The sequence below is a fragment of the Salmo salar genome, chromosome ssa15 (genome assembly GCF_905237065.1).
Source record: "Salmo salar chromosome ssa15, Ssal_v3.1, whole genome shotgun sequence".
Taxonomy (NCBI): domain Eukaryota; kingdom Metazoa; phylum Chordata; class Actinopteri; order Salmoniformes; family Salmonidae; genus Salmo; species Salmo salar.
Window position 1 is genome coordinate 45,500,485 of NC_059456.1, and position 17,352 is coordinate 45,517,836.

At 42.9% G+C, this 17,352-nt stretch overlaps 1 protein-coding gene across 2 annotated transcripts in view; it reads right to left on the reverse strand.

Moving 5' to 3' along the window:
* brf1b (BRF1 general transcription factor IIIB subunit b) overlaps positions 1–17,352 on the reverse strand; it is a 135,902-nt gene that overhangs the window by 74,427 nt on the left and 44,123 nt on the right. For both annotated transcript variants that reach the window (XM_014145095.2, XM_014145094.2), the window contains exons 7-12: positions 5,955–6,104; positions 2,538–2,631; positions 1,976–2,102; positions 1,505–1,544; positions 1,123–1,218; positions 367–669 (exon numbers count right to left, since the gene is read on the reverse strand). In XM_014145095.2, the coding sequence (XP_014000570.1) occupies positions 367–669; positions 1,123–1,218; positions 1,505–1,544; positions 1,976–2,102; positions 2,538–2,631; positions 5,955–6,104 (810 nt within the window). The remainder of the gene's footprint in view (positions 1–366; positions 670–1,122; positions 1,219–1,504; positions 1,545–1,975; positions 2,103–2,537; positions 2,632–5,954; positions 6,105–17,352) is intronic.

Genomic DNA, 17,352 nt, shown 5'->3' on the forward strand with positions numbered 1-17,352 from the left:
AGAGTCAGATGAACTCGTGGATACCATTTTTATGTCTCTTCGTGCAATTTGAAGGAAGTTGCTAACTAGCGCCAGCGCACTAGGTAAGTAGCATTAAAGTAATGACTGGAAGTCTATGGGTATCTCCTATGGGTAAAACTACCTCTAACTTCCTTCATACTGCACATAGATATAAAAATGGTATCCACTAGTTCATCCGACTCTGGTGAAGTAGATAAAGAAAATTGCCAAATCCTGAAGTATCTCTTTAAACAGCCACCACAAACTCCAGCTAACATAAGCCACTTCTAGCAAACAATCAATGGAAGTGATTGTGCATTTACCAAAACACTATGAAGTTGATTTGACAATGTAATCTGGACTCACCACTGTCCTTGTCCTCTGCGATGCACTCATGGATGGACTCACTGAGCCCCAGGCTAGCCGCGCTAGGCAAGGGACCCAGGATGGAAGCCAGGGAGGGGCCTCCTCTGGGTGGTGGATGTGGAGGGGGTGCCTCTGTCACTCCTTCTCCCCCTCTTTCGTCCCCTTGCTGCTCCCCCTGAATGACCTGGCAGAGGAAGTCCTGGTTCAGGTGTTGGGCGACTGCCTCCAGCTCCTCGTCTTCCTCGGGGTCCACCTCCCTGGGGCTGGAGCACGAGGCCTGAGAAAGCACCTCGTCCAGCGGGTCTGAGGGTCAGAGAGCAGAGGATGGGTCTTGGGGATATATACAGTACATACACATATTCAGGGATTGAGTCACATAGGTGTTATGTGCGTAGCTGTACTTTAGACACACACACACACACACACACACACACACACACACACACACACACACACACACACACACACACACACACACACACACACACACACACACACACACACACGCTGCTCTTTTCAGAGAACTAAAAATGACAATCATCCGCAGTTCTCCGCCTGTCATTTTCAAAGGGCAAAAGTGTGACCTCATGACACTGATGAAGCACCTTGTCAGAACTGACCTACAGCGTCGCCTTGATTAAAAAAACGACAGAAACCACAGAGACGTGCTTCTTGTTGAGTTAGTAAAAAAAACACACTAAAGGCAGTGGGCACACACACACGTACGCACGCAAACACACATTCACACACACACACCTATTTCTTTGGCATAGGCAGCGTAGATCCCTCTGAGCTTTGGCCTGCTGTTTTCCAGCTCCGTCTCGATCTCGTCTCGATACAAACTGATTTCACCTGCAGGGGTAGAGAGACGGTGAAACTGAGATGACCCTTCACATTACATTGTTTTCACATTTACAATTCTCTCAATCCTACAGTGACCTAGTTGATCACATGCATTTTATGACATTTTACATTACATTTTATATCACAATTATTTTGATGAGATGTTTGAGTTTTATTTACTTACAAGATGCTCAAAGATCTAATCAAAAACACTCACAGACAAAGTTCCAAAACTTTGTGGTTGTAGAACGCCTGCGCTGAGGCTACCTATTACCACAATATAAACCAAACATACCTTGAACTTCATCCAGCTTTTTGGCTAACTCCTGTTCAAGCTAAAATGGGGTAAGGGAGAGTCAAAGTGAAAAAAACTATTGACGGGATTCTGTCAATTGCAGATTTACAGATAGGGCTTTCAGAAGTGTATTGGAATTGCACAGTAGCATGTTCTGGATGGATGAGTTGACACTTGATATGGAAACTGGCAGTCTGGTCACACATACCAGATTACTTCTCATCCACGTTTGTGGTAAGAACTGAACCAGTCACGCCATGCAACTAAAAGTTTCTAAATCAAGTGTCAACTCCTTCCATCCGGGCCACGCTTCTGTGCAAATCAAATGCACTGAGATATGATTGACAGGGCAAGCCAGCCAATGCCTGGCCATCAATTCCATCTGAGACATGCTGATGTGCCAATCAAACACACTGACAGGTGATTGATAGGGCAAGCAAGCCAATGCCTGGAAAGAGTCAGATAACGTACCGCCTGCATCTTGACCTTCCTCTGTCCAGCAGTGAAAGAGGGTGGGTCACACTCCTGCTCCAGGTCCACCCGCATGAACTCATCGATGGTCAGCTGACTGGTGGGAGTGTCCTCGAACTCTGTCAATCTTGACAACAGAAGGAGAGGCGTCACTATCTGGTCAAGTTACAAAGGACGGATGTAGACATTTTCTCTATAAACACTGATGATGGCCTAACAGCTGAAATATTTGTATTTTGCTCTTGTCGCATTCAAATAACCTTACCACCAACTTACCACCAACCTTACCACCAACTTCAAATCCTTAATTTAACCATAACCCCAGAGCTTGCGTGGTCATCTAGCAGTGTATGTGTTAGGGTGTGGGGTTAGGGAAACCATAGGCCTTTACCAACAGTGTATACCAACAGTCTTCAATGGACCAAACTGCATTTGCCAACATGATGGGATCTACTAAGCAGTGAAGGTTTGGTGGATAGCGAGAGGATATGAGCCCTGTCCAGAATAGGGTTCCAGCCATGACAGAGACATGCCCTCATCTGCTCCCCTCCTTAGCTCATACCTTTTCCTCAGTGTGGCCTCGCACACTTTCACCACTCCGATCACATCCTTGACGGTGCGGCGGAACTCGTGCATCCGGGCAGCCACCAGCAGGGCTGGGGAAGAAGAGGGGATTACACGGTGATCAACCAACACACACACACCTCTTCTTCACCCACAGAAGGACACACACACACACACACACACACACACACACACACACACACCTCTTTTTTTCACCCACAGAAGGACACACGTGCATACGTCCACACACACGCACACACACTTTTATTAGCTATTTAGAAAACAGTGTATACTACCTAAAACACAATCAAATAAACACACACACTGTATAAACCATATTTCTGAGTTGTGTAACTTCCAAAGGTACTATTGGTATTGGAAATGGGTCTCAACATGACTCAATAGTTTCTGCACCAGTGAAGTTCTACACTGGCATACCCCTCATCGCTTTTACCTGTTCTTCAAGTACATGTTTTGTCTTCCCTGTCCGCCGCCTGCGCTATGTTTAGCCAGCATTAATAAAATGAATGCTTGTCTTGATCAATATGCTCCTTTGAGAGGTGTAGGAGTTACACAACGGCCCAGTCTTTAGCGTGTCGCAGCAGAGGTTGTCCATAACACATGACAAAATCTTTATGTACTGCTTATAAATGCTGTATGCATGGGTTATGAATGTGTTATGAAGTCCTTGTGTAGGCACAGTACTCTTCACATGAAGTGTGACCCTCCTTTTTCTGCTGTGCGCTAGACTCACTTCGTTAGATTGATTTAGGACTTTAAGTGTAAACTTTGACTAAGTGAAATGTTTGCTCCCAACAAAAAAAAATCCTGAGGGAATACAATTGAAAGCTAAAAAGGGCAAAGGAAGGCTTGAGGGATGAGTATTAACATAATTGTCAATAGGGACAGTGTCATGTTTTAGCTTTTGTTTTTCATGCAGAGTGTTTTCACTTGGTATACAGTTGAAGTCGGAAGTTTACATACACTTAGGTTGGAGTCATTAAAACTCGTTTTTCAACCTCCAATTGACATCATTTGAGTCAATTGGAGGTGCACCTGTGGATGCATTTCATGGCCTACCTTCAAACTCAGTGCCTCTTTGCTTGACATCATGGGAAAATCAAAAGTCAGCCAAGACCTCCACAAGTCTGGTTCATCCTTGGGAGAAATTTCCAAATGCCTGAAGGTACCACATTCATCTGTATAAACAATAGTACGCAAGTACAAACACCATGGGACCAGGTAGCCGTCATACCGCTCAGGAAGGAGACAGCGTTCTGTCTCCTAGAGATGAACGTACTTTGGTGCAAAAAGTGCAAATCAATCCCAGAACAACAGCAAAGGACCTTGTAAAGATGCAAGAGGAAACAGGTACAAAAGTATCTATATCCACAGTAAAATGAGTCCTAAATCGACATAACCTGAAAGGCCGCTCAGCAAGGAAGAAGCCACTGCTCCAAAACCGACATAAAAAAAACAGACTACGGTTTGCAACTGCACATGGGGACAAAGATCGTACTTTTTGGAGAAATGTCCTCTGGTCTGATTATACAAAAATATAACTGTTTGGCCATAATGACCATCGTTATGTTTGGAGGAAAAAGGGGGAGACTTGCAAGCCGAAGAACACCATTCCAACCGTGAAGCACGGGGGTGGCAGCATCATGTTGTGGGGGTGCTTTGCTGCAGGAGGGACTGGTGCACTTTACAAAATAGATGGCATCATGAGGCAGGAAAATTATGTGGATATATTGAAGCAACATCTCAAGACATCAGTCAGGAAGTTAAAGCTTGGTCACAAATGGGTATTCCAAATGGACAATGACCACAAGCATACTTCCAAAGTTGTGGCAAAATGGCTTAAGGATAACAAAGTCAAGGTATTGGAGTGGCCATCACAAAGCCCTGACCTCAATCCCATAGAACATTTGTGGGCAGAACTGAAACAAGTGTGTGCGAGCCAGGAGGCCTACAAACCTGACTCAGTTACACCAGCTTTGTCAGGAGGAATGGGTCAAAATTCACCCAACTTATTGTGGGAAGCTCGTGGAAGGCTACCCAAAACATTTGACCCAAGTTAAACAATTTAAAGGCAATGCTACCCACTGGGAATGTGATGAAAGAAATAAAAGCTGACATAAATCATTCTCTCTGCTATTATTCTGACATTTCACATTCTTAAAATAAAGTGGTGATCCTGACTGACCTAAGACAGAACATTTTTACTAGGATTAAATGTCAGGAATTGTGAAAACATGACTTTAAATGTATTCGGCTAAGGTGTATGTAAACTTCCGACTTCAACTGTACATGCTTAGTACTTTTGACCAGTGAATCGGTATCTATATCCTAATGCTCTGTGCACACTGGTTGGGACTGCAATAAGTAGGCTAGACCCAAACACTTGCGTGAAGAGCATTAGGATATGAAGAGAAAAAAGAGGCTGTTGTGCCATCACCACGTTGTACTTGCGCGCACTTGTGTCGTTCTATATCTGAACAGACCTCACGGATAGAGAAGGCTTTTTTGTTTACACCTCATCTTCCACCGACATAGGACAGAAGCCATTTAAAGCCACGTGTTCTAGTCTAAACTTCCCCTCCTTTGCTCCAAATACTTTGAATGATTAATGAATCAATTATGAATTATTTAGATATCGCAGCAGGTAGCAAATATTTGGGAGGGAAGGCGGGTGGCAGTAGCGGTTGGGGGGTTTGAAGAGCTGAACCTTACAGTTGAGGAGGAAGCTTGTTGTGCTATTTATTCCTAAACCATGGGATCTTGCTGACTCCACAGCGCAGAATAGAATAGAAGCTTAAATGCACTGCTTTAGGGGTTTGAGGGCAGAAGGGTCTCAAGCTGTTAAGTTTTGAACACTGTGTTCTTAGACTCCAGGCTAGGTACTGAGTAGGCTTTACAGCTTTTCATGACTGTTGCTTCTCTGCAACCCACAGCACATTCATAACCCACAGCACATTATTTTTTAAATACATTTTTTTACCTTTATTTAACTAGGCAAGTCAGTTAAGAACAAATTCTTATTTACAATGACGGCCTACCCCAGCCAAACCCGGACGACACTAGGCCAATTGTGCACCGCCCTATGGGACGGCCGGATGTGATACAGCCTGGATTCGAACCAGGGACTCTAGTGACACCTCTTGCACAGAGATGCAGTGCCTTAGACCGCTGCGCCAATTGGGAGCCCAAAGTTAAGACCAATGTTTCAGTCACAAAGACAGTTGAATCTATGGTTCTAGCATCCTGTCTTTTTTTAAAAGTGTTATGGTGGAACTTTTGGACAGGAAGTCTTGCATAAGGACAATTGCGCCAATCAAGACCTTCAGCTGGAGAGACTGGTCACTCCAAAGGTCAGGCCGCGTCCTAAAGTTCATCCCCGTGGCAACCAACGTACCTGCCCCACATAGCCCAGAGGGCCTGCGTCCCGTGTGCATCCAGTCCCTCTTCATCCTCTGTAGTAGGCGCAGTGCCGTCATGGACACCTCATGGGTCTTCTCCCCAAATTCCAGCATGTGGGCGAAACGAGGGATGTACAGGCAAGGGTCTTGGGGAAGGAAGAGAGGAAGTTAACAATACAAATATGTAACGTCATAAAAATACAAGGAGGACGAATGCACTCTTCATTAGGGGTGTGCCGACCTGGCCATACTCATATCTGTAAATTGACAGTTGATCGGATGATACTCGTGATTGTAAATATAATAATACCTAAGTACAGTGCCTTCAGCAAGTATTCACACCCCTTGACTAAAAAGATTTAATAGAGTACCACAGTATGAGTCATAATACCCATAAAACCTAGCAGTCAAACAAGGAAATGGTTCCAGTAGTTTTTCAAATGAATAGTGGAAAAAACTATTGGAACCATCTCCCTGTTTGATCGCTAGGTTTTATGTGTATTATGACACCTCCACTGTGGGGCTCTATTGTCATTTTTTGTCAACGATCTACACAAAATACTCTGTAATGTCAAAGTGGAAGAAAAATTCTAACATTGGACAATAAAACACTAATATACAGTATCTCTATTAAATAAGTATTCAACCCCCCGTCTTTGTATTTCTGAGTAAGTCTTTAAAAGCTTTGCACACCTGGATTGTACAATATTTGCACATTATTATTTTCAAAATTCTTGAAGCTCTGTCAAGTTGGTTGTTGATTATTGCTAGACAGCAATTTTCAAATCGTGCCATAGATTTTCAAGCCAATTTAAGTACAAACTGTAACTCGACCACTCAGGAACATTCAATGTCATCTTGGTAAGCAACTCAGTGTATATTTGGCCTCGTGTGTTAGGTAATTGTCCTGCTGAAAGTTGAATTTGTCTCCCAGTGCCTTTTTGAAAGCAGACTGAACCAAGTTTTCCTCTAGGATTTTGCTTGTGCTTAGCTCTATTCTGTTTCTTTTAATTCAAAAAAACTCCCTAGTTCTTGCCGATGACAAGCATACCCATAACATGATGCAGCCAGCACCATGCTTGAAAATATGAAGAGCGGTCCTCAGTGATGTGTTATCTTGGATTTTCCCCAAACATAACGCTTTGTATTCAGGACAAAAGTACATTTTTTGCAGTATTACTTTAGTGCCTTATTGCAAGGATGCATGCTTTTCCTTCTTTTTACTCTGTCATTTAGGTTAGTATTGTGGAGTAACTACAATGTTGTTGATCCATTGTCAGTTATATCCTATCACTTCCATTAAACTGTAACTGTTTTAAAATCACCATTACTCTCATGGTGAAATCCCTGAGCGTTTTCCTTCTTCTCCGGCAACTGGGTGAGGAAGGGCGCCTGTATCTTTGTAGTGACTTGGTGTATTGATACACCATACAAAGTGTAATTACTAACTTCACAATGCTCGAAGGGACATTCAATGTCTGGACACTGGTCTTACACATAATGAACATTTTATTCTACTTCCCACGTAGGCAGGAAATTAGAGTAAATACATTTTACCTCAACTATGGCGTGGGGTTGGAGTCAATTCCATTTGAATTCAGTTAATTCAAGAGATGAATCAGAAAGTGACATTTTAAATTCTTAAATCAACATTTCAATTAACTTTCAGAATTTATATGAAATGAACCTCAACTCTCATTTACATACAATTCCATTTGCAACATAACAAATGCTTGGCAGCTTACTCTAAACTCGCCACTGAAGCCAAGGTTACTGAAGGGGTGAGTGACGGTTATAAAGCAATAAGGTGAGACAGGATTTTGCTTAAGGGCTTGAGGTAGTGTTATGTCAAGAAATATGATTCCATAAGGGCCTTTTTTTAAAGTACAGTGTGGCTAAAGAAGCCGAGTTTAAATAGGAAACTGGATCTGGTGGTGAACTCCTACCCCCTATATACCATAAAAGAACAGACTTCAATTTGAATTTTCATCAGTACCTTTCACTGATGTCCTTTCTACTGTATAAAAGGAGCTTGAAGAAGATGAAAAGACATTCAGCAACTCTTGGTAGTACAATGGCAGATTGGCTGAAAAATATGTATTTTTTTGTTAAAACCAATGCGTTTCGACAAATGTCAGGGAATTAATAAAAGGTGTTGAAAAGCACAGTTTTGAGTCCTCATCATCGGCTTCAGGGCAAATCTGGGTCTGTTTTGTAGAGCAGTGCTGCTCTGTGGGGACTGTTGTTCTCTGTGGGTGTGGTGTCACACCAAGGATATATGCCCAGTATCTTATATAAAGTGAGTGAGAGATAGTGTCACCTAGATCTAGCTAAGTCCTTGGCAAACTGTGTAGCTGTCCCACCAAGGCTTAATATTTCCCTGCAGTCCCTATTCCAGTGCCTATTCCAAGCTATGGCCCACTTTATACAGAGCAACTGGCATACTAGGCAATATAACCAATCAGAGACCTCCTTTTATTTGAATCGTTGCACATCCTGAGGGCGACCATTTTGAATCTATTTTCATGTTCACTCTGTTGGTAATGTTTAGAAATTGGATCATAATTATAAAAGTGGCTACTCTGGAACTTTGATAAGCCTATAGAGTTTATGTTCAACAATATATAGATAAAAAATTGCAAGATAAAAAATATCAATATAATATAATTCAATATCATGTTTACATTTTTCAATAATCATAGATTTATGATCTTCTCAGGAACTTTTATATATGTTTTTTTGCCTGTAGTTCTGAAAGTAGCACCCACGAGCCATAAGTGGCCCCCGAAAATTGCGTACTACGTCACAAATGTGCATATATGTGCACCACATCATTGCTCTATCTGTCCTCGCTCCAATGTGTGTGCGTCTTGCGAGCTGCCACTAAAATCAAATCAAATCAAATTGTATTGGTCACATACACATGGTTAGCAGATGTTAATGCGGATGCAGCGAAATGCTTGTGCTTCTAGTTCCAACAGTGCAGTAATATCTAACAAGTAATCTAACAATTCCCCAACAACTACCTAATACACACAAATCTAAAGGGGTGAATGAGAATATGTACATATAAGTATATGGACGAGCGATAGCCGAGCGGTATAGGCAAAGTGCAGTAGATGGTATAAAATACAGTATATACATCTGATATGAGTAATGTAAGGTATGTAAACATTATTAAAGTGGAATTATTTAAAAAGTGGCATTGTTTAAAGTGACTAGTGATCCATTTGTTAAAGTGTCCAGTGATTGGGTCTCAATGTAGGCAGAAGCCTCTCTGAGTTAGTGATTGCTGTTTAGCAGTCTGATGGCCTTGAGATAGAAGCTGTTTTTCAATGTCTCGGTCCCAGCTTTGATGTACCTGTACTGACCTCGCCTTCTGGATGATAGCGGTGTGAACAAGCAGTGGCTCGGGTGGTTGTTGTCCTTGATGATCTTTTTGGCCTTCCTGTGACATCGGGTGCTGTAGATATCATGGAGGGCAGGTAGTTTGCCCCCGGTGATGCATTGTGCAGACCGCACCACCCTCTAGAGAGCCTTGCGGTTGTGGGTGGTGCAGTTGCCGTACCAAGCTGTGATACAGCCCGACAATATGCTCTTGATTGTGCATCTGTAAAAGTTTGTCAGTGTTTTGGGTGACAAGCCAAATTTCTTCTGCCTCCTCAGGTTGAAGAGGTGCTGTTGCGCCTTCTCACCACACTGTCTGTGTGGGTGGACCATTTCAGTTTGCCTGTGATGTGTACACCCAGGAACTTAACTTTCCACCTTCTCCACTGCTGTCCCTTCGATGTGGATAGGAGGGTGCTCCCTCTGCTGTTTCCTGAAGTCCACTATCATCTCCTTTGTTTTGTTGACGTTGAGTGAGATGTTGTTTTCCTGACACCAGACTCCGAGTGCCCTCACCTCCTCCTTGTAGGCTGTCTCGTTGTTGTTGGTGATCAAGCCTACTACTGTTGTGTCCTCTGCAAACTTGATGATTGAGTTGGAGGCGTGCATGCCCAAGCAGTCGTTGGTGATCAGGGAGTACAGGAGAGGGCTGAGCAACCCCCCCCCCCCCCAGTGTTCAGGGTCAGCGAAGTGGAGATGTTGTTTCCTACCTTCACCACCTGGGGGCGGACCGTCAGAAAGTCCAGGACCCAGTTGCACAGGGTGGGGTTGAGACCCAGGGCCTCCAGCTTGATGATGAGCTTGGAGGGCACTATGGTGTTGAATGCTGAGCTGTAGTCAATGAACAGATTTCTTACATAGGTATTATTTTTGTCCAGATGGGATAAGGCAGTGTGCAGTGTGATGGTGATTGCGTCATCTGTGGACCTGTTGGGGCGGTATGCAAACTGAAGTGGGTCTAGGGTGGCCGATAAGTTGGCGGTGATATGATCCTTGACTAGCCTCTCAAAGCACTTCATGATGACAGAAGTGAGTGCTACGGGGCGGTAGTCATTTATTTCAGTTATCTTTGCCTTCTTGGGCACATGAACAATGGTAGCCATCTTGAAGCATGTGGGGAGACAACAGACTGGGATAGAGAGCGATTAAATATGTCCGTAAACACACCAGCCAGCTGGTCTGCGCATGCTCTGAAGACGCGGCTAGGGATGCCATATGGGCCAGCAGCCTTACGAGGGTTAACAAGTTTAAATGTTTTACGCAGTCAGCCACGGATAAGGGGGGGGGTGCAGTCTTTGTTAGCGAGCCGCAACGGTGGCACTGTATTATCCTCAAAGCGGGCAAAGATGGTGTTTAGTTTGTCTAGAAGCGTGACGTTGTGTCCGTGACGTTGCCATTTTTGTAGTCCATACGTCTCATGTCTGAGCCGTTGAATTGCGACTCCACCTTGTTCCTGTACCGGCATTTCGCTTGTTCGATTGCCCTTGCGGGGGGAATAACTACACTGTTTATATTGAGCCATATTTCCAGACCTCTTTCCATGGTTAAATGCGGTGGATGGCGCTTTCAGTTTTGCGCGAATACCGCCATCCATCCACAGTTTCCATCCATCCATGGCGAGGGGCTGAAGCTCATTGGCTAAAACTCGAATTGCTAAAGGACTGGCCCACATGGGGGTAAATGTAGGGATTTTGTGGCTAATTGAGGTAATATAGTAATTCTGCTGATGAATTATGCATGTATGAACTACATATTGACACATCCAGCCTAAAGTGGGAGGTTTACAAAATACTTACTAGTCGCCAAAGTACCGGAGCATGTCTTTAATGTTAGAAAATTGTTATTGAGATCAAAATACTACTTATATTACAAAGCAAGTGGTAAAGCTTTATATAACAACAATTTTCACTTTGTAGTACATACAGATAAAACATTATGGCATTTTAAAGGAGGCCTGGGTAAGGGCAAATTGTCACAAATAACTCAAATTAGCCAAATTATTTTGAAATAAGATACAATGTCAAATACTGTATATCTCAACAATCCTTCCTCCAAAGAACAGTTCTATGGATTAAACAAATTATGGTATTTTTTTATCTAGTTTCCAGGGGATAGTTTGAGGTTTTGGCAATCAAGCCCTTTGTCTACTTCCCCAGAGTCAGATGAACTTGCGGATACATTTTTATGTCTCTGCATCCAGTAGGAAGGAAGTTAGAGGTAGTTTTGCGATGCTAACTAGCGTTAGCACAATGACTGGAAGTCTAAATCGCTGGCTAGTGGTTCCTGTAGACTTCCAGTCATTGCGGTAACGCTAGTTAGCAATTGCACTAATGATAGATAGCAACTTCCTTCAAACTACATACAGAGACAAAAAACATCTGACTCTGGGGAAGTCGATAAAGGGCTTTATTACTAAAATCTTAAACTATAGCTTTAAATACTATGTAAAAACATGTTATACAATGTTGTTACTAATGTAATTACAGTGTTGCTACACAGGTTTAAGAGCAACTTAATGTAAAGTGTTACCACTTGATGATACAGAAATAAGAACAGTAGCTCAATTTGAAAGCTTCTCTAATAACAGCCCAACAGAGATAAATACTAGCCTGGTCCCTAATCTGTCATTGTCAAGCCAAACGTGAGTAACAAGGACTTGGCATGATAGCACAAACAGACAGCACTCAGGCTAGATAAATACTAGCCTATGATAACAATTTCCACAGTGGTTTATTGATATCATCGGATTAACCTACTGCGGTTTTCTACTGTGCTATGTTTTATCACAATAGACATGATTGTAATTATTGATGTGATATACACTAAGTATACAAAACATTAAGAGCACCTGCTCTTTCCATGACAAAGAATGACCAGGTGAATCCAGGTGAAAGCTATGATCCCTTATTGATTCCACTTTTTAAATCCACTTCAAATCAGTGTAGATGAAGGGGAGGAAACAGGCTAAAAAAATGATTTTTAAGCCTTGAGACATGGATTGTGTATGTGTGCCATTCAGAGGGTGAATGGGCAAGAAAATATTTAAGTGCATTTGAACGGGGTATGGTAGTACAATAGGTGCCAGGTGCACCGGTTTGTGTCAAGAACTGCAACACTGCTGGGTTTTTCAGGCTCAACAGTTTCTCATATGCATCAAGAATGGTCCACCACCCAAAGGACATCCAACCAACTTGACACAACTGTGGAAAGCATTCAAGTCAACATGGGCCAGCGTCCCAGTGGAACGCTTTCGACACCTTGTAGATTTCATACCCCAATGAATTGAGGCTGTTCTGAGGGCAAAAGGTTGGGGGGGTGGGGGGGTGCAACTCAATATTATGAAGGTGTTCCTAATGTTTGGTACACCCAGTGTACATATCATATCATACATATCATATACATTTTGCTCCAAGCAACATTAGCACCAAAGCAGACATTTCAAGGAAGCCATTCACAACAAAGAATAATGCAGTTTCAATGAAGAATGAACCCCAGGATATGCTCCATATTACACTGGAATTGAAATTGATCTGGAAGTCACTATTTCATTGTAACTGCATGGATAATATAATGTGTGTGTGTGTCAAACTTTGATTAGAGAGTGTGATGAATGGTAATGGGTTGAGAAGGATCTTCAAACAATAGCAGAGTAGTGTAAGTCTACTGGGCGGCTGAGTGCCAACTCTGGACTGGATGGCCTGAGTTGTCTCCCAAATGACATCCTATTTCCGATATAGTGCACTGATTTTGACCCCTATGGATTGACAACTCAAATCGCTCAAAAAATAAAAAAGGCCTTTCTAATTAGCCTTCTTACCTATTGACAGCTAAACGCCGACATAACAAAACAAGACCTTTACATTCAAAATTGTTTAGATAATCAAATAGTTTAATTGAAACTTAAATAAACAATTTCCAGAATCGAATATAGGCTACAAAAATACATTTATTTAGTAGGCTTTTAAAAGCTGCACCGGTTTAAACATGATACGGCCTGCATAGCCTATTGTCTAATTAATGGTTTGAGTAAAAACATCTTTTAAAAAAAAAATCTTTTTTAAATGTTTTCTTTTGTAATGTTTTTTTTTGGGGGGGGGACAAACTCAATATATACTGCTCAAAAAAATAAAGGGAACACTTAAACAACACATCCTCGATCTGAATGAAATAAATAATCTTATTAAATACTTTTTTCTTTACATAGTTGAATGTGCTGACAACAAAATCACACAAAAATAATCAATGGAAATCCAATTTATCAACCCATGGAGGTCTGGATTTGGAGTCACACTCAAAATTAAAGTGGAAAACCACACTACAGGCTGGTCCAACTTTGATGTAATGTCCTTAAAACAAGTCAAAATGAGGCTCAGTAGTGTGTGTGGCCTCCACGTGCCTGTATGACCTCCCTACAACGCCTGGGCATGCTCCTGATGAGGTGGCGGATGGTCTCCTGAGGGATCTCCTCCCAGACCTGGACTAAAGCATCCGCCAACTCCTGGACAGTCTGTGGTGCAACATGGCGTTGGTGGATGGAGCGAGACATGATGTGCCAGATGTGCTCAATTGGATTCAGGTCTGGGGAACGGGCGGGCCAGTCCATAGCATCAATGCCTTCCTCTTGCAGGAACTGCTGAATCACTCCAGCCACATGAGGTCTAGCATTGTCTTGCATTAGGAGGAACCCAGGGCCAACCGCACCAGCATATGGTCTCACAAGGGGTCTGATGATCTCATCTCGGTACCTAATGGCAGTCAGGCTACCTCTGGCGAGCACACGGAGGGCTGTGCGGCCCCCCAAAGAAATGCCACCCCACACCATGACTGACCCACCGCCAAACCGGTCATGCTGGAGGATGTTGCAGGCAGCAGAACGTTCTCCACGGCGTCTCCAGACTCTGTCACGTCTGTCACGTGCTCAGTGTGAACCTGCTTTCATCTGTGAAGAGCACAGGGCGCCAGTGGCGAATTTGCCAATCTTGGTGTTCTCTGGCAAATGCCAAACGTCCTGCACGGTGTTGGGCTGTAAGCACAACCCCCACCTGTGGACGTCGGGCCCTCATACCACCCTCATGGAGTCTGTTTCTGACCGTTTAAGCAGACACATGCACATTTGTGGCCTGCTGGAGGTCATTTTGCAGGGCTCTGGCAGTGCTTCTCCTGCTCCTCCTTGCACAAAGGCGGAGGTAGCGGTCCTGCTGCTGGGTTGTTGCCCTCCTACGGCCTCCTCCACGTCTCCTGATGTACTGGCCTGTCTCCTGGTAGCGCCTCCATGCTCTGGACACTACGTTGACAGACACAGCAAACCTTCTTGCCACAGCTCGCATTGATGTGCCATCCTGGATGAGCTGCACTACCTGAGCCACTTGTGTGGGTTGTAGACTCCGTCTCATGCTACCACTAGAGTGAAAGCACCGCCAGCATTCAAAAGTGACCAAAACATCAGCCAGGAAGCATAGGAACTGAGAAGTGGTCTGTGGTCCCCACCTGCAAAACCACTCCTTTATTGGGGGTGTCTTGCTAATTGCCTATAATTTCCACCTGTTGTCTATTCCATTTGCACAACAGCATGTGAAATTTATTGTCAATCAGTGTTGCTTCCTAAGTGGACAGTTTGATTTCAAGAAGTGTGATTGACTTGGAGTTACATTGTGTTGTTTAAGTGTTCCCTTTATTTTTTTGAGCAGTGTACTTTAAAATCACTAAAACCAAATCGAAACTGTATAGAAATGATAATGGACCTTCATTCATACAGTTTCTTGACTGTGTCCAGATCGCTAATAATCACTGAAATTAAAGCTAGATAGACAGTAAAGGAGCATCGAAAATAAAAATGTAACTGACACCCCTCGTGTTAACTTCTCTAGGGTAGGGGGCAGTATTTTGACGTCCGGATGAAAGGCGGCCCGTAGTAAACTGCCTGCTACTCAGGCTCAGAAGGTAGGATATGCATATTATTAGTAGATTTGGATAGAAAACACTCTGAAGTTTCTAAAACAGTTTGAATGATGTCTGAGAGTATAAGAACTCATATGGCAGACAAAAACCTGAGAAAAATACAACCAGGATGTGTGGAAATCTGAAGTTTGTAGTTTTTCAAGTTATTGCCTATACAGTATACAGTGAGTTAGGGTTCATTTTGCACTTCCTAAGGCTTCCAGTAGTTGTCAACAGTCTTTAGAACATTGTTTCATGCTTCTACTGTGAATAGGGAGAGAATAAGAGCTCCTGGAAGTAGATGAGTGAGAAAATGACATGAGCTCAGTGGCGCGCTCTCCCGTGAGAGTTAGCTGTGTTCCTTTTCTTTTTTGAAGACAAAGGAATCGTCCGGTTGGAATATTATGGAAGATTTATAATAAAAACATCCTAAAGATTGATTCTATACATCATTTGACATGTTTCTACCAACGTAAATAGAACTTTTTATGACTTTTCGTCGTGACATTTTGTGCACGCTTCCTGCATTTGGAGTAGTGGACTAAACGCACGAACAAAAAGGAGGTATTTGGACATAAATGATGGACTTTATCGAACAAAACAAACATTTATTGTGGAACTGGGATTCTTTGGAGTGCATTCTGATGAAGATCATCAAAGGTAAGTGAATATTTATAATCGAATTTTTGTCATTTCTGTTGACTCCAAAATGGCGGGTATCTGTATGGCTTGTTTTGATATCTGAGCGCTGTACTCAGATTATTGCAAAATTTGCTTTCGCCGTAAAGCTTTTTTGAAATCTGACACAGCGGTTGCATTATGGAGAAGTGGATCTATAATTCTTTGAATAACTGTTGAATATTTTATCAACGTTTATGATGAGTATTTCTGTAAATTGATGTGCTCATTCCCCCGGAAGTTTTGGGAGGCAAAACATTTCTGAACATTACACGCCAATGTAAAATAGGGTTTTTGGATATAAATATGAACTTTATCGAGCAAAACATACATGTATTGTGTAACATGAAGTCCTATGAGTGCCATCTGATGAAGATCATCAAAGGTTTGTGATTCATTTTAGCTGTGTTTCTGGTTTTTGTGATGCCTCTCCTTGCTTGGAAAATGGCTGTGTGGTTTTTCTTGTCTCGGCGCTGTCCTAACATAATCTAATGTTATGCTTTTGCCGTAAAGCCTTTTCGAAATCGGACAATGTGGTTGGATTAACGAGAAGTGTATCTTTAAAATTATTATTATAAAAAAAATTTTTTCTGTAGGTCAATCGGGAGGAAACGCAGATATCTAACCAGATACAGGACTCTACTGTACTGAACTATACTCTACTTTACTCTACTATGCTGTGCTCTACTGTATTGTACTGTCCAATCATGGACTTGTCGTATATGTTTTGACCATATCAAGTCCGGACCAAAAAACAAAGTCTGTAGAAGTTGAAATCAAGGCCAGGGCAGACGGACCAAATGTTAATGTACACTGCTCAAAAAAATAAAGGGAACACTTAAACAACACAATGTAACTCCAAGTCAATCACACTTCTGTGAAATCAAACTGTCCACTTAGGAAGCAACACTGATTGACAATAAATTTCACATGCTGTTGTGCAAATGGAATAGACAACAGGTGGAAATTATAGGCAATTAGCAAGACACCCCCAATAAAGGAGTGGTTCGGCAGGTGGTGCCCACAGACCACTTCTCAGTTATTATGCTTCCTGGCTGATGTTTTGGTCACTTTTGAATGCTGGCGGTGCTTTCACTCTAGTGGTAGCATGAGACGGAGTCTACAACCCACACACGCGGCTCAGGTAGTGCAGCTCATCCAGGATGGCACATCAATGCGAGCTGTGGCAAGGTTTGCTGTGTCTGTCAGCGTAGTGTCCAGAGCGTGGAGGTGCTACCAGGAGACAGGCCAGTACATCAGGAGACGTGGAGGAGGCCGTAGGAGGGCAACAACCCAGCAGCAGGACCGCTACCTCCGCCTTTGTGCAAGGAGGAGCAGGAGGAGCACTGCCAGAGCTATGCAAAATGACCTCCAGCAGGCCACAAATGTGCA